Source organism: Mytilus californianus, unplaced genomic scaffold (genome assembly GCF_021869535.1).
Source record: "Mytilus californianus isolate M0D057914Y unplaced genomic scaffold, xbMytCali1.0.p SCAF_7, whole genome shotgun sequence".
Taxonomy (NCBI): Eukaryota; Metazoa; Mollusca; class Bivalvia; order Mytilida; family Mytilidae; genus Mytilus; species Mytilus californianus.
Genome location: NW_026262723.1, coordinates 94,781,059 through 94,802,120, shown reverse-complemented (window position 1 = coordinate 94,802,120; position 21,062 = coordinate 94,781,059). Strand labels below are relative to the sequence as shown.

Genomic DNA, 21,062 nt, shown 5'->3' with positions numbered 1-21,062 from the left:
AGACAAACATCAATGTCTATCTCTCCTGAGTTGTCATCTAAAACACTGCACCAATAGTATTCCTTACAGCCAGGTCATCAGAATAAAGCAGATTTGCTCCATCAATGATACTGTGACAAAGCGATAACAAGAACTTCACGTTCACCTAAAAAATCGGGGATATAGAAGAAAAGACTTTAATAGAGGTTTCTCTCATTATAACAACATAAGTCGAGATGAACTTCTACAATACAAAGAGAAAAAGGTCAAGAAAAGAGTCTCGTTTGTGCTGAGTTGCCATCCAAAAATTGAAAAATTGTCAAACCTTATCCGCGAAAATTGGGAAGAATTCGAAATCCATCCTAAACTATCCAAGATCTTCCCCAAGTTACCCATACTGGCTTTCCATATGCCACAAAGCTTTTAAGACTTTCTGGTGAGGGCTAGCTGTTTATCCTCTAAACCAGGCTCAACAGGCTCCTGCGAGTATTGCCAGAACAAACCATTTTTGACTTGCAAGCAGATACTGCATACCCGAACTTTTAACAATCACTCTACCGGTACACCATATTTTGCAATGTTACTTGCAAGACTACAAATACTATGTATTTATAAATGTGGTAAACAGTATGTTGATGAGTCAGAACAGCCATTTCACAACCGTATGAACGGCCATCGTAGTGACTATGAATGTAAGCCAGACCTCCTCACAGTTAACATTAGTGATCCCCTGACAAAACTAAGGCAGATATCAATCGACTTGACTATTACCATCATTGACCTCAACACTGCTTGGTTTAGGGAGGTGATGATCACTCGGGAAAGATTTTGGATAAGAAAATTTAAAACGTTGAAACCAAATTGGATCAATGAAAAGGTGTAGTTCAAATCGCTCAGTGCTTAACACAACAGATGGATGTGTTAGTTTCATTTTTGATGCATACATACACAGCCTCCATTGTAAATACTTATTTTGCGTTATTTTAAAATTAAACAGCGTAGTTCGGTTTTTGATTTGTACTACATTCAAGATTTGTTTAGGAAAATCAGCATAGATTGATACGATTCATATTGCATCATACCGATGAAGGATATCTGTTATCGGAACTTGCATTAACTTTTTCTTTCTTTTTTTTGTTTGTGTTGCACACTTTTTAGGCGTATACGAGTATTTGATATAAATAAGAAGATGTGGTATAAGTGCCAATGAGACAACTCTCCATCCAAGTCACAATGTATAAAAAGTTAACACTATTCATTTTATTGTGCACAGTTTTGTTTTTCATAACCATCCAACGCCCTGATTACGGCATGCATGTTGATGAAGGCCTCAATATGACTCAACAAGAAAAAGGGAATATGTGGTAAGCGTCAATTGAAAGGCAGCCTGTTTTAGAAACGGACCTAGATCGTATTCATCGTTATAATCGAGACATATACAACTAGTATATGAACTGAGATTAACAATTGGCTACATTTTCGAATGTACTGTTTTACGTTTCGACATATCCCTTTAGTTGTTTTTTCTTCATTTTCAGCATATTTTCAAATATAATCTAAAAGGTTTTGAAAAACGAACCTGATAAAAAGTTTACGAATAATCAAAGTGCTTGTAAGCACTGAAGGATAAAGATTGCTTTAATTTATCAGTTGGAAGTAAAATTAAATATTGCATTGTATAAAGCATTGGTTGTAGTTGATTCAACTACAATTCTGGACAAAGGAAGATAACTCCAATTTTTAAAGATGATCAATGCAATTTTGTGTATCTCAAAGGTAGTGATAAACCTTGGAAGATTTAGATATCAAGCCAGTAACATAGGGTTTTGATTGCATTTCATGTAATCTTTACCCAAAAACTAGAAAGGTCAAATTAATATTGAAATTCTGATATTTTATGGTTTAAATAATGACACATCCGTTACCTTAATTAAGACTCATCTTAACAAACAGCATCTAAGTAGTAAATAACAGTAGACTAATCTTATCTAGACGGATTTTATTTTAATATGGTTATATTTTGGTTAACTCTTTTTCCAACGGATATCTGAGATTTTTCCTCATTAAAAACAATTTCTCGAGACCAATGTTAATCATAGGCACATCAAAAATGTTTACTCCGTTCAGACAATTATATTCGTCAGACCGTGGCAATTTTACTCCTTGGGGATACCGAGATGTTTATTCATAAAAGATAATTTCTTCTCAGACCAATGCTACTCCGTGGATATATTTTAGATGTTTACCCATTAAAGTCAATTTCTCGTAGGACCAGTGTTTCTCCTTTTGGGATATCTGATATGTTTACTCATTCAATACAATTTCTCGTCAGACCAAATTTGCTACTGGGAATATCTGATATGTTTACTCATTACAGACAATTTCTCGTCAGACCAGTGTTACTCACTCGCCCTTGGATATATCTGAGATGTTTAATCATTAAAGACAATTTCTCGTAGTACCAGTGTTACTCCTTGTGGATATGTTTACTCATTAAGTATATTTTTCTCGTCAGACTAATGTTACTACTGGGAATATCCGAGATGTTTACTCATGTTCAGTAAAGACAATTTCTCGTCAGACCGTGGCAGTGTAACTGTTTGGGAATATCTGAAATGTTCGCTCATTAAGAACAATTTTTCGTCAGACCACTGTTACTCTTTGGGGATATCTAAGATGTTCACTGATTAAAGGCAATTGCTCGTCAAACGAATATTACACCTTGGGGATATCTGAAAATGTTTACTCATTATAGACAATTTCTCGTCAGACCAATGTTCTCCTGAGAATATCTGAGATGTTTACTCATCATCAGTAAAGACAATTTCTCGTTAGACCGTGGCAATAGCACTCCTTGTGGATATCTGAGATGTTTACTCATTAATGACATGCTATTGATTATCAGACAAAGTGTTACTCCTTGGAAGAACACAACTTTGTCCTTCTTCTGATTGCTACCTGCAGTTTGAAAGCTGAATTGTATATTTTAGTTCAGTGTTCCAGCAAAACTCGTTATTTAGTCGATCTTCCCATGCATTGTACAACAATTCATGTTAGGTCGTCAGCAATTAAAAGGGCAATATATGGATAATTATTCCTTTGTTGGAACACTGATAACAAAGCAAAATAAATCATCTATCTGATTACTTAGGATATAAAAATATTCATTAAATATATATATATAAGGAATCCGTATGTTATCTCTTCAAACTGTCTATCACCATAACTGAGTGCACTTTTCACAATTCAGTCATTAAAGTGCCTTTATCCATGCAAATCAGTCTCCCTTTTCAAATCAGCACCTGGCTTCCCTTTTCAAATTCTGGCTTCGACATACATCTACAACGTTCGTAGCACACACACGATAAAGAGTTCAAATTGAAATATTTGAATTAATGAATTTGAGGTGGCCGAATGAATGAAAATGGCTACTTTTAAATAGTTCCATCTTACTTGTTCTCATTTGCAAATTTTGTGTAAATTGTTTTATATTTGCTGAAATTATATATTTGGTTATTTTTCTGCACTGAACAGTAACTATACGATGGGATTTATACATTACTGATGATCTATTAGTCCAGTTAAGCTATACGGGACGATGCTCTAGGATAATAGAATATTGAAAGTTTTCACAATCCTCCTTATTACTGATGCAGACTGAAATCACTGTGATATGACAACCCCGGATTCACCCCGCCAAGGGTTTTAATAGTAAGATATTTCAAATCTGGGACTATTATACTAAGTATAGTTAGTATAATAGTCCCAGTTCAAATTGAAATTGCATTTTCTTAGAACCCCATAATCACAGAAGAAGATTTTTGAAACTGTGATTGGCCAATCAGAATCATCGATTGCCTTTAGCTTCCATTTTTCATTCAGTCGAAACAAAATGCGGTTTACATGTAGAAGACCTGCCATATATCAACCCTGTGTCAGATTTGGTTAAAATTGTCCATATAAAGTAGTTTTCAAAATAAAGATTTTGATTATATATCTTTTTAAAAATAGTCGAGCTGGGACTATTATACTAAATTTAGTATAATAGTCCAAGAGTTGAGCAAATAAGAATGACCCTTAATTGATTTAGATAATGATGATTGATGTTTTTGCTGATAAATTTTGTGTTTCATTTCATCCAAATGATTGTGTAAAATCAGAAACATGTATATGGGTGCGAGACAAGTCGGCCCGGAGACAACTCGGGACCGTCTAACAAGACAACTAGGACCGTCTATAAAGTTAACTAGGACCGTCTATTATGACAACTCAGAATAAGTATAAAATTAGCCTTTTGACGAAATAAATGATTAAATCTGGGACATAATATATTAGTATAACAGTCCCAGATTAAATGAAAAAGACGACTACTAGGGGTGCTTTCCATTATGTGTCAAAAGCGAAGTCTGTAATAAAGATTTTACGCCGATTTTGAGGTCTTTTTATTGATTTCTCAATGACCTGTAATGCGCTTGTGTAATTGGATTATCACTTTCGTTATCATTCAATTAGAATAATTAAATTTACATTATTGGTTGTTGATGTAATTTAATTATTATGACGAAATAACGAGTTTAATTATTCGATTAATTTTATAAGTTTGTTTCATGAATTAATGAAGATTTTATTCAAAATATAAAATCACCATGATGAAGTAGAAATAAGAATCTACACTAAAGGATAATTTGATGTAAAATATAACATGCTATCATATTATAACTCAAACTCCAGGTTTATACTTTGTTGGCAATATAGACGGCCCGAGTTGCCAGTGAGACAACTCTCCACCTAGACTTTTTTTTTTATAATAAATTGATAAAGATATGTAAAAATTTGAATTCTCATTATACAATATTTTTTTAATTATGTTTTGCAAATTCAGCAGCAATTGATATTGTCATGTAAAACATAACATTTAATAATTTATGATCATTTATATAGTTAAAATTCTCTTTTAATACTTTGTCTGAGTTGTCTTTATAGACGGTCCGAGTTGACTTATTAGTCTGTTCCGATTTGCCTATTGACGGTCCGAGTTGTCTTCATAGACGGTCCGAGTTGACTTATGAGTCGGCCCGATTTGACTCGGTCCGACTTGTTTCCAGGCCGAGTTGTCCCGCATATATAATATATATCTCTGGTAAAATTATTCAGTTCAAGATTAAAATATCCAGGTTAGCAAATGTGTAACCTTTCAGTTCCGGTTACCTTATATATTACTACGCGTGTTGACAGTTCCACACCTGTTTCAGAAGACCTGTTGATAAAACAATTTCGTGAATATGTTGCCTGTTTCTTTTCGTGGTCTATTTTTTATAAGTAAAAAACAGACGGATAAATTAAAACAATGACTAATTTAAAGTGAAATTGCATGATTAGATATAAGTTCGAAAGTACCAGGAAAGTAATGTAAACAAAGTGTAATGGCTCTTAAATGCAGAAAGTTTGAACCAAATATATTCAACAAACTTAAATGTCAGAGCTGTTTTGGAGCAAAGGAACATCATTCTGCAGAGGCTCTTCAAAATAATAAGGTATGTTGACTGCACATTCCCACCTATTCCAAATATCGCGTCAAAATCTGCACATAAGTGACCCTTATTAAGTTGTTTCATTGATATTTTTTAACCAGAGACTTTTTATGTCTCTGATAAAACAGGATATTTAAAGGCATATCTTTGGTGTTTAAACAATTTGTTGGGAACCTTTTTATGCAATACACATGTACACTTATTTCTAAACAGATTTGCTTTTAAATGATCAAGCCAAACGAAATTTATATGGGTAACTAGCACTTGACAGTATTGACTAAACTTGAACAATTGTGAAGTTTAACACTCTTGACCACACAGACTTTGCACACCTGGCACACGCCCCTTAATAAACAGGAAAAATGTATTAAAATAACAGCCAATTTTGTGTCAAAATAAGGTTTAAACCCTATTGGGATTTTGTGTCCAGTGTGATTTTCTGATTTGGCTGTCCTGATTCAGAATCCCAAAAGGTATTAAACAAGGTGCTCTTAATTCTGAGGACCCCCACCTAACATGAGTCTGGGTCCTTTTGACCAAAATCATGTTCACTTCATTTCACGTTCGCACCTTACATGTTCACACCCTTTTAAAGGTTTTTTGTTGAAAACTTTTTTGAGTCGTGTTTTAGTAAGTGTATTGCTATAAATTAAAGATAATAATTTGTTTTTTTATTGTTTTAAAATAAAGTGACATTCTAAAAATGTAAACATGTTTCCTTTCGTGTTTTGTGAACTATTTTGACAAAATGACTTCCTGATCTGTTACTGCCTCTTAATTTTGTGAGATCAAAGGGTCCAAACTGTTAAAAGCAATTATCTTTCATGATTTTTTTTAAAAATCTTCTTGTTTCATGTACATGTATTACTCATACCAAGCTACATTGTACATTTTATGTAGGCACATGCATTTACTTATTACAAATGTATAACAAGAATCATGATTTTTAAACACACTAACAATGATACCAAATAAGCTTTGAATTAAAAAAAAAGGGTGCTAACAGACCCAATATGCAGTAATATCAAATCCTGTATCTGCACCTGCTTAGTGTTGAGCAAAGAATTACAGGAAAAAACAAACTGCATCTCTTGACCTCAGATCTGTCATTGTGATGTGAACTTAAACCATTATTCTTTTGAATTGAATTTTTGGGTCCTAAAATACATGTTTATGTTTCAAAAAGAATCAATTAGTATTCAAATAGTTTTAAATATGTTTATATCGCAAAACTATTTTTATTTTCTGGGAATTGTTATTTGCTCTCTAAAGATGGACACAAATGTCCTTTGCATGACCTGCTGGCTAATTGGTCTAAGGGTTATCACCTTTTTTCAACTTATATAAATCAAGACATTTTTGCCTGGCATTAACAACACCAAACATGCAATAAGCGGATCAGGAAATGCTGTACATGTTCAAAAAGTTAAATGCCTCTGAAGCTCAAGAGTTCATTCACCTTTTTTTGTGGGGTTTGAGTTGCTCAATCTGAAGATTTGTGTTTTTTGGAACTGTTGTTTGACTGTACTTAATTAATTGTCTTAATCTTGTTTTATTTATTCTGATATTTTACAAAATTGTACTTTTAGCAGGGGAACATTTCCTTAAACCGGTTTTACTTACATGTACATAGGTTTTTGTTGAGCCTGCGACTTTTGTCGCAGAAAGCTCGACATAGGGATGGTGATGCGGCGGCTGCGTTAACTAACTTCTTCAAAGCTTTATATTTTAGAAGGTGGAAGACCTGGATGCTTCATGCTTTGTATATAGATGCCTTATGATATGAAGTTTCCGTCTGTCATATGTCCATTGTCCTTGACCTCATTTTCATGGTTCAGTGACTACTTGAAAAAAAAGTAAAGATTTTTTGTAATGTTAATTTCTCTCTTATTATGAGTAACAGGATAACTATATTTTGTATGTGCGTACCTTGCAAGGTCCTCATGCCCGTCAGACAGTTTTCACTTGACCTTAACCTCATTTCATGGATCAGTGAACAAGGTTAAGTTTTGGTGGTCAAGTCCATATCTCAGATACTATAAGCAATAGGTCTAGTATATTTGGTGTATGGAAGGATTGTAAGGTGTACATGTCCAACTGGCAGGTGTCATCTGACCTTGACCTCATTTTTATGGTTCAGTGATTAAAGTTAAGTTTTTGTGTTTTGGTCTGTTTTTCTTATACTGTATCCAATAGGTCTACTATATTTGGTGTATGGAATGATGGTAAGGTGTACATGTCAAACTGGCAGGTGTCATCTGACCTTGACCTCATTTTGGTGGTCAAAGTTAAGTTTTTGAGTTTTGGGCTTTTTTTCTAATACTATTTACAATAGGTTATAACTATATTTGGTGTATGGAAATATTTTAGGATGTGCATGTCAGTCTCGCAGGTTTTATTTGACCTTGACCTTATTATCACGGTTCATTGCTCAGTGTTAAGTTTTTGTGTTTTGTTCTTTTTTCTTAAACTATAAGCAAGAGATCAACTATATTTGTTGTATGGAAGGATTGTAAGCTGTATTTGTCTGTCTGGCAGGTATCATCTGACCTTGACCTCATTTTGGTGGTTCATTGGTCAATGTTAAGTTTTTATGGTTAAGTTTGTTTCTTAGATTTTATTAGCAAAAGGTCAACTATATTTAATGCATAGATTATATGTGAGGTGTACATGTCTGCCTTGCATGGTTCATCTGACCTTGACCTCATTTTCTTGGATCATGTTAAGTTTATGTGATAGTTGTAGTAAAGCTTTATATTTAGGACTATCAACATAATATCAATGGTTAGTAAAGAAGGCGAGACATTTCAGCGTGTGCACTAGCTCTTGTTTTCTATTGATACAGAAATCCTTCAAGATGATTACAATTTGGCACATGACTCAATCAAATTCATCTACAAATTCTTGTCTTGCCTTGTCCAAGTCAAAAATCAACTTAGTTTACCTGTACGTGAAAAAGTTTGTGATTAGGTCTGTTTAAGGGGAACCACTTATGATAAGTTAATGATATTTAGTATGCAGTTGTATTAGCATTGGCATATCTTATATCTCAGAAAGAAGTTAACCCGGTTACTTCAGTCATGGTTCATTGACTGAGTATTTTGCATAATTTTCATGTTGAAGTTTTGCTGTTTTGATTTGAGCATTTGCATATTTCTATGAAAATTATATACAGGCGAGACACACATGTATCTCTGTGTCATCAGTTTATTATTATTACTTTTAATAATATAAAAACAACTAGAAATGAAGAACCAATGTTTTAATGAAAGACAACGTAGGAAGCTTGTTACTCTCTCAAAAATTAAATTCAGCTTTTTAAGGTACATTTGTACATTGTAAATGAAAACAAGAGAAAATATGGTGCCATCTAAAAACATTTGTTGTTTTCAACATTTTTTGCAGTAAGTGTGTTCACTAATAAATTATCCTTTTTAAGGGTTATTTTCTGTTGCTTTATTAATTTTTTTAAAGCAATGAGTCTTGTACTTTATAGATCTTTATACATCTTGTAAATTCATAGAATTTATCTATCTTAATACATGTACCACCTGTTCTCCACACTGATCATACTGATGGTGGTACTGGGATTTCAATAACAACACACAACATGATGTATGATGCACATGTGGGAAATTTACATAAATTGCATTTGCCTAACATGTATATATTTGCATGGATTTCACCCACAGATCTGATCACCATTTCTTTATTTAACAATTTTATAGTCAGTTTCAGTTGTACGGTTGAACCTATACAAATGTACATGTATGAATAATGGACTGCTGCCTGTATTGAATATTTAACATGTGTTGTCCAGCTGGTAATTGTTCAGTTGTTTTCTTGATGAAAACATATACAAATATTAATGAATATATCCATGAATAAACAAGTCTAAATTGAAAACAACGTTCAAACCTATGATTGCGTTGGATAAAAACCACAATTTTTATACATGTGCATGCAAAACAAATTTCTTGGTAGAGGCGTCTAAATACAGCACAAACAACATTTTCCAAAAGACCAAAAAATTGAAAAAGTATATTTTAACAAAACGCATTTGACTAGCAGGTCGAACAACAGATGTTCTTAAACCCTGCTGACTGCCATGGCGATTGCCAAATAAACGGATCACCAGATGTAACAAAATGGATTTTAATTATTAATTTAATATCAAACAGAAAACAATAAACTTGCAGAAAAGATGGTATACCGCAAACATGAGGTGCAAAAATTGGTACACCATATCCGGATTAATATATATTTCTTTTTGGTTTTGTGTTGTTAGGTTGCTTTACATATACCCCACATCTTCTTGACTAATGTATAGCAAATCTTATGAAAGCAATGTTTGGTTTGTTACATGTACATGTTCAAGGTTTAGATTCTAGCCCAAGCTGTTCTATGCATTACATGAATCATACATGTATGTGAAGGGAATAAATATAATTACAATATCAGCTGTTAATAGGGCTGATCAGGAATATGCACTACTGTTTCTGTAAACAAATTAACTACAAAATTGAATAAACAAATCAAACAGATAACCAGTACACATTTTGTTTTATCATGCAAGTAGAACATATCTACATTTTACATGAGCATGATTGTACTTTTAAATTTTATATAGCTGTCTACTTCATTGATATCTGATAAATATTTGCAGGTTTTTGTACATTTATTATTATTTTAATGAGCTTTGGCTATATAATGTGCACATCTGCCTTTATCATTAAGGTAGTAAAAATGAATTTATTGATTTTTTGTATGAGTAAAAATGTAATTATGCACTTTAAAGTTAATAAAAGAAGGTGTAAGTAAAAGTGAATGAACTGAACTCCTTAAGATTCCAAAAATATTTTTCATATTTTCATTAATAAATATCATCAATGTCCTTGTAATTATTCATCTCTTCTCCCACAAATATGTTGAAGTAATAATACGCTTTTGAGCATAGGTGACTAACTATGACCACTGCCCTAGGGTCTGCTATGAATGTGTTGTGATTGATTTGGACATGGCTAGTCATTTGGATAATCATCTTCCTTAAAAACATTTTAACAAATACACATATATTATTTTAAAGTATCATCAATGACCCAAATATAAAATCCTCATGACAGGTTTAATGATTTACATTTGAAATCAGTCACCCATAAATAATATTAAATACAAGCACCTTAAATTACCCAGTTTTGTAACATTTAATTGAGTGAACACTGAGGTTTATACAACGTCATTATAAAGCATTATATAATGGTACATTTATTTCTGACCATGGCCCTCTGTCATATAAATGACAAATTCCTACCTCATCAGGACACTGAAATCTTGTCAAAGGTGGATTTTATTATGATAAATTTTGTTTAAAACCCATTTCTTTTGTGGTCATGTTGGTCATATTGGTACAGAACTATTATATACTATTATAACCATTATATACTATACATGTACATGTGTTTTGGTCACAAAAGACAACAAAACAACATGAAATTTTTTGTTATGATCCTGCAACTTTTGAAAAAAAGAAGGGTAACACTATTTATCCTTAGAAAAAAGATTGAGACTTTTGTATTATCACTGATGATTTCAGAACTATAGGACCTAAGAATGCCATTGTTATGATTACATTTACTTCACTTTAGCTACGCTACAATGTATTTACTATTTAGTATGACCAGTGACTATGAAATGTAATCATAACTTATGGATTGCTTGTAGAAAGTTTCCAACTTTGATATAGAAGAAGTTTAGTTTACAGCATATCTGACATTTTCCACATTTTCTTTTTTAGTCCAATAAGGAAAAGAAAAGTCTCAGAATGTCTTAATATTTTCACACTTTTCCCTTATTTCCTCTTAGTGGGGGTAATTAGTTTATCTTTTAGTATTCATTGCTTGCAATTTTTTTGAGAAGATAATCATACAACATTAACTGATGGATTCAATGATATGGAGTAGTACAAAATGTTGCTTTCATCCACATCATTTGGACATTTTTGGATAGTTGTATGTCTCATTAGCAATCATAAATGTACCACATCTCATTCTTTTTATAGTACAAAATGTATCGTAGTTCATTTTATTATTAATGAGCCATTTACAAATGACTTCAAAAGATCAGAGCTAGGTAACCTAAGAAAAGTAAATATAGCCAGTATACTTTACAGTTACATTGCACAAAAGTCACTCCACAAGTGGCATTATACATTTATTCAATTCAATATTTATTGGAAAGAGCACAATAGAGGCGTGATCTGAATACAGACAATAATAATATTAAATTTTAAAACAACATATAAATGAAATATAGATGCATGTAACAGCAAGTCATAAGTAAATTCTATGGATACCATAACATTCAAAGTATATTCTATGAATACCATTACATTCTACTATTAAACGAGAAGACCTCATTTTGTGTGTCGCTTCTCTACCTTCCAAATTGAATTAATCATCATGCCTCTGTGTCCTAAAGGTACCATGCTTAGTCCCATTTGTCATCCTCGCTTATGACTATTCAGCTTGGATTATTTTAGGAGGAAAACGACAATAAAGGCGTACGGATATAGTTTCGGACGGACTGTTAAGTCGTAGACAAGACTTCCGTTTAGGACTGTTTTAAAATTACACATAATTTTCATAAATTCTTGGGGACAGGACAATTATTTTCGGGTTTTTCTGTATACTATGATCATACATATACTATAAATAAAGTATATTTGCTATTTACTATCAATTCCAAGTTTATTATCCACGGCGGTCATTGATATATTATATATAGAAAGTCTTGAAATTGATAGTAAAAAGCAAATACTGTGGATTCATTTATTTTCGTGGGTACCAATTTTCGTGGATTGATAAAAACCTGCATTTTCGTGGATATCTAATTTCGTGGTTTTGCCAAAATCTACATACAACCCTAAAGAAAATTTGCAGTTGGTTGAACATTTGAATTCGTCGTTCACCTGTACCCACGAAATCCACGAAAATTGGTATCCAACGAATAATAATGAATCCACAGTACACTTTATTTATAGTATATGTATGTTCATAGTATATATAAAAAACGCGAAAATAATTGAAATTAACAGAAAACAAAAAACTATCCACGGCGGTCACTGATATATTATATAGAGAGTCTTGGAATTGATAGTAAATAGTAAATACACTTTATTTATAGTATATGTATGTTTAAAGTATACAGAAAAACGCGAAAATAATTGAAGTTAAGAGGGGGGAAAAAGAAGGACTTTGGAAAAAAGGGGGAGGGCTGAATTCAAATCTTTATATAATATATCAGTGACCGATCTGTATACTATGATCATACATATACTATAAATACAGTGTATTTGCTATTTACTCTTAATTCCAAGTTTACTATCCAAGGCGGTCACTGGTACATTATATAGAGAGTCTTGGAATTGATAGTAAATAGCAAATACACTTTGTTTATAGTATAAGTATGTTCATAGAATACAGAAAAACATGAAAATAATTGAAATTAACAGAAAACCAAAAAAAACGGACTTTGGAAAAAAGGGGGAGGGCTAAATAAAATCTATATATAAAATATCAGTGACCGCCGTGGATAGTAAACTTGCAATTGGTAGTAAATAGACAATACATTTTATTTATAGTATATGTATGTTCATACATGTAGTATACAGAAAAACTCGAAAATAATTGAAATTCACAGAAAACCAAAAAGTTTGAAAAAAAGGGTGAGGGCTGAAAAAAAGTTGTCATGTCCCCAAGTACTTATGACTTTTGATACCTTTCCTGAAATTCTCCAGTCATAAATTATTTTATAAAAATTTATCATACAAAAGTTAACATACTTTCAACCACACTCTAAATGCCCGCAATTTCGCGAGTATGTTCTAGTAAGATATATGTGTACATTTATAGTTAGCTGCATACAATATGCATATATGTATACTGATTAAACATGTTAAAGTGCTTGTAATATAGTTTAAACTACACATGCTGTGTATTTCTGGATATCTTCAATATCATTTGGGTTTCAATAAACATCAAATAATTCCACTAAATCATCTAAATCTTTTTGTGGAGTATGGCTTATACCTATCATTATCAAAATAATAATAGGGTATAGAAGAGAAATGAAAAACTTGTAATAGATCCAGGGAACATTTCTTGTAGCCGATAACACCTTTTTTTAAAGAAATTTTAGGGTGTCTGTTGGTTTAAAGTATCTATACATCTTAGTACAAAACAATTTATTTTGCTACAATTATTACCATGTCTTTCCAGTACTAGTGTTCTCTTTGTATGCAGTGGTACATTGATCCTAGACTTTAGCAACAGTGTTTATTTCACCAGTCTAAGCATCTAGGGGGAGTAGTGTACTCAGCAGGAGGGAGGGATGTAGAGGGCATATTTATTATTATGCCCTCTTTGCTCAAAACTCGGAATCAGCCACTGAGCATATTGCTATATAATAATCAAAATTGTTTTAGTGATTCATTTTCTAGGTGTATATGTACTTGCTCAACATTCATTGGAATGCACCAAAGCAATAACTTTTTCTTGCATTCCATTATCAAAATAAAGGATTTCTAAGTACAAAATTTAGGAAAACTGCATGGTGTATGCACATGTTTATCTGATTCAATTGATTAAATTGTAGTTATAGAACAGATATTTCATGAAATTTATGTCAAATGGCATTATGCAATTGTAGTTGTATGTAAGCATTAGTTTGAAAACTTCAAATAAATTTGAATATATATAGTACTCATAATATTAGCATACATTTGTTTATGAAGTCAGTGGGTACATGGAGATAACATTAAGATCAATTCTTATGTCAGGGAGAAATCTCAAGTTAAGTTTTTAACATATGGGTGATTATCTTGACATGTACAAGGTTACCAATGTTTGAAATGTGATATATTATTACAGGTGAAATTAGTGTTAAATAGGGCATGTATATACTTAAAGAATTCAGATAGACCACCATTGTTTTGTCTTTTAATTTACATATGTTCAGTACATGTCATTTTTGAAGATACAAAAAAAAAGTGTAAGACCACCAGTGTTATGTCTTTGAATATACATATGTTCAGTACAATTCATTTTTTATGCGGAGATTTAAGCCTTTTTCATTTGATTTTAATATACTATAAACTAAAATATATTTGATTGTGAACATGTTTCTTACAAACACTATGGGACCACCATTTCCCACACAGGTTTAGCAATTTAAAGGAAGGACCCAGGACTCCAGTATTAAATCTGACACATTCTTGATTTCATAACCATCTGCAAGAGATACAGTGCAGCCCTTGTTATGATTGTGGGATTTGCTTTTCCACCTGTACCGAGTTCGCAACTTTCAAATTTAAACACCTAAGTTTTTTCTTAATTTGATAAAAAAATATCTAACATTAAACAATATCTGCAGTTCTTGCAAGTCTCATGTAAAAACAAAAGAATCATTATGTCCACTCCATAGGAAAGGGGGATTAGGGTGGACAAGGTAGACATTTTATGGATCCTGTGTTCACTCCTATTTGACAGGTCAAAAAGCAAAGCCAACTTGAGGTTGAATTGGGACATTGCTTAAATTCTTGTTTGGGAGGGTTGAATACATTTTTAAACGCCCCTCAAATTTTTGTGGGGACGTATTATGGTATACAAATGTCCGGCGTCTGTCCGTCTGTCTGACCGTCTGTCTGTCCGGCGTAAACATGTTGCACCGTAACTTGAGAATGACTTATCCAAATTTCATGAAACTTAACATAGTTGTTTCTTATGATGGTCAAACGATCTGTATACTTTTTGGTGAAAATAAGATTAAAACTTTTTGAGTTACGGGACTTAGTAACTAAAACAGGTGTGTGTTTTTTTTCACATGTTGCGCCGTATCTCAAAAAAAATTTATGATTATTGCTTAAAACTTTACACACTTCTTAGTTATATTAATCTTAAGATCTGTATACTTTTTGGTGATGATTCAAAATTTTATTTTAGAGATATTGAGTATTTTGTTAAAAAAGGGGGAGGGGTTTTTCACATGTCGCGCCGTATCTCGAAAACAGTTTATGATTATTGCTTAAAACTATACACACTTCTCAGTTATATTAACCTTAAGATCTGTATACTTTTTGGTGATGATTCAAAATTTTATTTTTGATTTATTGAGTATTTTGTAAAAAAAAAGGGGGAGGGGTTTTTCACATGTCGCACCGTATCTCAAAAACGATTTATGATTATTGCTTAAAATTTTACACACTTTTTAGTTATATTAATCTAAAGATCTGTATACTTTTTGGTTTTGATTCAAAATTTTATTTTTGAGAGATATTGATTTTTTTTTTTTTTAAAAGGGGGGTTTTCACATGTCGCGCCGTATCTCAAAAACGATTTATGATTATTGCTTAAAATTTTACACACTTCTTAGTTATATTAATCTTAAGATCTGTATACCCTTTGGTTTTGATTCAAAATTTATTTTAGAGATATTGAGTTTTTTGTAAAAAAAAAAGGGGGTTTTCACATGTCATGCCGTATGTCAGAAACTATTTATGCTTATTGCATAAAAATTCACACACAAGACGACGGGCTTATCATGCACTCATGGCGCAGCTGTTTATTGTACATGTGATCAGTTGACTGCACACATGCCTTAATTGAGAAGAAGGTTTTTATACGACCGCAAAAAAATTTTGTGGTCGTATATTGGTATGACGTTGGCGTCGTCGTCGTCGTCGTCGTCCGGCGTCGTCGTCCGAAGACACATTGGTTTTCGCACTCTAACTTTAGTTTAAGTGAATGGATCTTTTAGAAATTTGACCATAAGGTTAAATACCACAAAAGGAAGGTTGGGATTGATTTTGGGGGTTATGGTACCAACAGTTAAGGAATAAGGGGCCAAAAAGGGGCCAAAAATAAGCATTTTCTAGTTTCCAGACAATAACTGTGGAACGGTGTATGGATCTCTCTGAAATTATACTTCAAGTTTCCATACCACAAAGGGATGGTTAGGATTTGCTTTGGGGGGTTATGGCTCAAACCGTTTAGGAATTAGGGGCAAAAAAGGGGGAAAAACAAGGTTGTCCTGGTTAATGGACAAATACTTTAGTACAAAACATAATTTAAAGCAGTGTAAGGGAGATAAATCAAATACATCATTGAAATTATCTCCCTTACACTGCTTTTAAATTATGTATAAAGAAATGGTTAATGAACAATAAAGATAATTTAAAACAGTGTAAGGGAGGTAATCCAAATACAACGTTTTGGTTACTTTCCTTACACTGCTTTTAAATTATGTTTAAAGAAATGCATATTTATAGAGGAAGACCAGTAAAAATATCTGCAAATGTTGCATCTTTTTTTTTTACAAAAAAATCCATATGAAAGATTTGACACTATATTTTTAATTCTATTATAAAATAGATTAAGTTAGCACTATGGTAAATTTAAATGGGTAATTATGGTTGCCAACTCCATTGGAAATTTGAATTGAGATTATGACCATATCTTGAGGGAAAGAATTTTTTGGGGGAAAAAAGAGGGGGGGGGGTATAAAAAGAAATTGTGGGGGGTCAATTTTTTCTCATGTCAGATTTCAGAAATTAAAAAGAATTATTCTTCAAATATTATTTTTTTTTCAAATTTCAAATATTGAAAAATTTCAAGAAGTAATCTTTAATTGCACAGTATGGCGCATTAGATTTGTAAAATCTTTGATCACATTTATTTATTTGTTATGCCGAATCTAACAGTGTATTTAGATTTTTTATTTTGGGTCCAGTTTTCAAATTGGTCTACATTAAGGTCCAAAGGGTCCAAAATTTAACTTTGTTTGATTTTAGCAAAAATTGAATATATGAGGTTCTTTGATATGCTGAATCTAAACATGTATTTAGATTTTTGATTTTTGGCCCAGTTTTCAAGTTGGTCCAAATCGGGGTCCAAAATTGAACTTTGTTTGATTTCAACAAAAATTGAATATATGGGGTTCTTTGATATGCTCAATCTAACCATGTATTTAGATTTTTTATTTGTGGACCCCTTTATCAAATTGGTTCATATTGAGGTCAAAAGGGTCCAAAATTAAACTTTGTTTGATTTCATCTAAAATTGAATTATTGGGGTTCTTTGATATTCCAAATCTAACCGTGTATTTAGATTTTTAATTTTGGGTCCTGTTTTTTAAATTGCTCTACATTAAGGTCCAAAGGGTCCAAAATTAAACTTAGTTTGATTTTAACAAAAATTGAATTCTTGGGGTTCTTTGATATGCTGAATCTAAACATGTGTTTAGATTTTTGATTATGGGCCCAGTTTTCAAGTTGGTCCAAGATAGGGTCCAGTATTTAAACTTTCTTTGATTTTAACAAAAATTGAATATATATGGGGTTCTTTGATATGCTGAATCTAAACATGTATTTAGATTTTTAATTATGGGCCCAGTTTTCAAGTTGGTCCAAATTGGGGTCCAAAATTAAACTTTGTTTGATTTCAACAAAAATTGAATATATGAGGTTCTTTGATATGCTGAATCTAAACATGTATTTAGATTTTTTATTTGTGGGCCCTGCTATCAAATTGGTTCATATTGAGGTCAAAAGGGTCCAAAATTAAACTTTGTTTGATTTCATCAAAAATTGAATTATTGGGGTTCTTTGATATGCCAAATCTAACCGTGTTTTTATATTTTTAATTTGGGTCCCGTTTTTTAAATTGGTCTTCATTGAGGTCCAAAGGGTCCAAAATTAAACTTAGTTTGATTTTAACAAAAATTGAATTCTTGGGGTTCTTTGATATGCTGAATCTAAACATGTGTTTAGATTTTTGATTATGGGCCCAGTTTTCAAGTTGGTCCAAGTTGGGGTCCAAAATAAAACTTTTTTTGATTTCAACAAAAATTGAATATATGGGGTTCTTTGATATGCTGAATCTAACCATGAATTTAGATTTTTTATTTGTGGGCCCCGCTATCAAATTGGTTCATATTGAGGTCAAAAGGGTCCAAAATTAAACTTTGTTTGATTTCATCAAAAATTGAATTATTGGGGTTCTTTGATATTCCAAATCTAACCGTGTATTTAGATTTTTAATTTTTAAGTCCCGTTTTTTAAATTGGTCTACTTTAAGGTCCAAAGGGTCCAAAATTAAACTTAGTTAGATTTTAGCAAAAATTGAATTCTTGGGGTTCTTTGATATGCTGAATCTAAACATGTGTTTAAATTTTTGATTATGGGCCCAGTTTTCAAGTTTGTCCAAGTTGGGGTCCAAAATTAAACTTTGTTTGATTTTAACAAAAATTGAATATATGGGGTTCTTTGATATGCTGAATCTAACCATGTATTTTGATTTTGGACATTGGACCATAATAGGTAAATTAAAAAAATTCAAGTTCTTAGACCACATTCTTTCTGTGTCAGAAACCTATGCTGTGTCAAATATTTAATAACAATCCAAATTCAGAGCTGTATCAAGCTTGAATGTTGTATCCATACTTGCCCCAACTGTTCAGGGTTCGACCTCTGCGGTCGTATCAAGCTGCGCCCCAGCGAAGCATTTTATTGGTAATATAATAATCACACATATGTATACTACATAGGCCTTTATTGGTTACAAAGTTTTAAGCCATATACATGTACATTTCAAAACATGGATGTCTGGAAATTGACAGTTGTACAAAACAACCAATATTATATTAGTGTTAACTTTAGATATTTTAAACTGATAATGCCATTTTCATCTCCCTCCACATAAAGTGACAGTTGAATTTTTGGAGTTTCATGGAAGATTTTCGAATTACATGTATCACATTTCTTGTGGTCACATACAAAAGATATGTTGCCTTTTTGTTTGAAATATGACATTTTATCTATGTGTTGGTATGAAGTTATTTTCCTGCTCTATGACAGCTGTTATTTAGTGTTAGGTCTCATTTTCTTATGATTCTCTTATATAATTTGAAATACTCAGATGTACTCTACAGATGACTTGATAGGAGACCAATTCAAAGTTGCAAATACCATTTTTACAACCTTAACTTTCATTACAAGTAAAACAAGTTTTAAGTTATTCAGACTAAAAACTATTTTCTTCCATGTTTTAAAAGTGACATAAGGCCAGTTTCACAATTACTTAAAGCTGAAATATATGTACAATGTATATCATAGTAAAAGTATTCACTGTTGCACCGGTGTCCCAGGATGGGGGAAGGGTTGGCACCTTTGAACTAGTTTGACCCCGTCACATTCTATATGTGCCTGTCCCGGGTTGAGAGCCTGTAATTCAGTGGTTGTCCTTTGTTGCTGTGTAACATATTTCCTTTATGTTCATTATTTTGTACATAAATAGGCAGTTAGTTTTCTCGTTTGAATTGTTTTACATTTTTTATTTCGGGGCCCTTTATAGCTGACTATGTGGTATGGGCTTTGCTCATTGTTGAAGGCTTTACAGTGACCTATAGTTGTTAATTTTTGTGTCATTTGGACTCGTGTGGAGAGTTGTCTCATTGGCAATCATACCACATCTTCTTATTTTTATATGTCATTTGGTAGGTGTCTCCTGAACTTGATTTACCTTTATATTATAGTGACCTCTGAATGTGTAGCTTTCTCAGTTATCCAAGTTATAGCTAAATCAAATATTGATGATGAGTAAACATAGAAATCAGAAGATCATCATGTTGACATTACATCCGTCACATGTATTAAAGTGAATTATAATAATTAAGGTTTGCTTGCATATAATATTGATGATGATAATTGTAAGTTTGATAAAACATTCCACTTGTAAGACTTAGAATGTTAACTTTCTATTCAGCATGCTTAATGTGGGTGACAGTACACAGATAAGTCATTTGGACAAACATACAATGTATATTTGATTGTTTTATTTTTGTGTATTTCAGGCTTCCAGAAAAGTTTCCAAGTGTGGATACCTGTTTGTTGCTCCCGATTATGATTTTAATAATCCATTAGACAAATCTAGGGTAAGCTTTCACTATCAACCAATGCATTTGTATATCTTTGAATTTAATGATCAATATTTTAAATAAAAATTTGAAAGGTTTTTCGACATTCAACACAAACATAATACCGAAGGAATGAAACATTGAACATCTACTTTCTGTGAAATCATCAAAATAATTGAAAAAAGAAATTAAATATACATTGCACAGACAGTTAACATATTTAATTGCATTTAAGTGGTATGATATTTCTAAAAAGATTCATTTTTATCCCATCAGTTGTTGTGATAATATATATATTTATCTCAAGGTTATGAAAATGAAAAATGTTTAACAAAAAGTAAACATAATTCACAACAAATATTGGGAGGTATGTCTTCCATGGATGGCATGTGTATAGCTAGATTCAACTGAACAACACAGGAATCTTCCTCTTTAGGTATCTGAGGGTTAATCCTAAAAGTTGCTGTAAGATGTTTCTGTGGAGTAATTAAGGACAAATTAAAGTTACATATTACAAAAATAAAGCTTTCCATATCCAGAGTGTGTAACTGTCCGTCTATTAATGGATTTTTTAGCATTCCTTAG

General features: G+C 32.1%; 1 protein-coding gene across 4 annotated transcripts in view; it reads left to right on the top strand.

The window, feature by feature from the left end:
• The first annotated feature begins 5,195 nt into the window (after window positions 1-5,195).
• LOC127708636 (uncharacterized) overlaps window positions 5,196-21,062 on the top strand; it is a 62,036-nt gene continuing 46,169 nt past the window's right edge. For all 4 annotated transcript variants that reach the window (XR_007985334.1, XM_052213671.1, XM_052213670.1 and 1 more), the window contains exons 1-2: window positions 5,196-5,513; window positions 20,415-20,495. Coding sequence is in view for 3 of the 4 variants with exons in the window: in XM_052213671.1 (XP_052069631.1) it covers window positions 5,403-5,513; window positions 20,415-20,495 (192 nt within the window). In the remaining variant the exon portion in view is untranslated. The remainder of the gene's footprint in view (window positions 5,514-20,414; window positions 20,496-21,062) is intronic.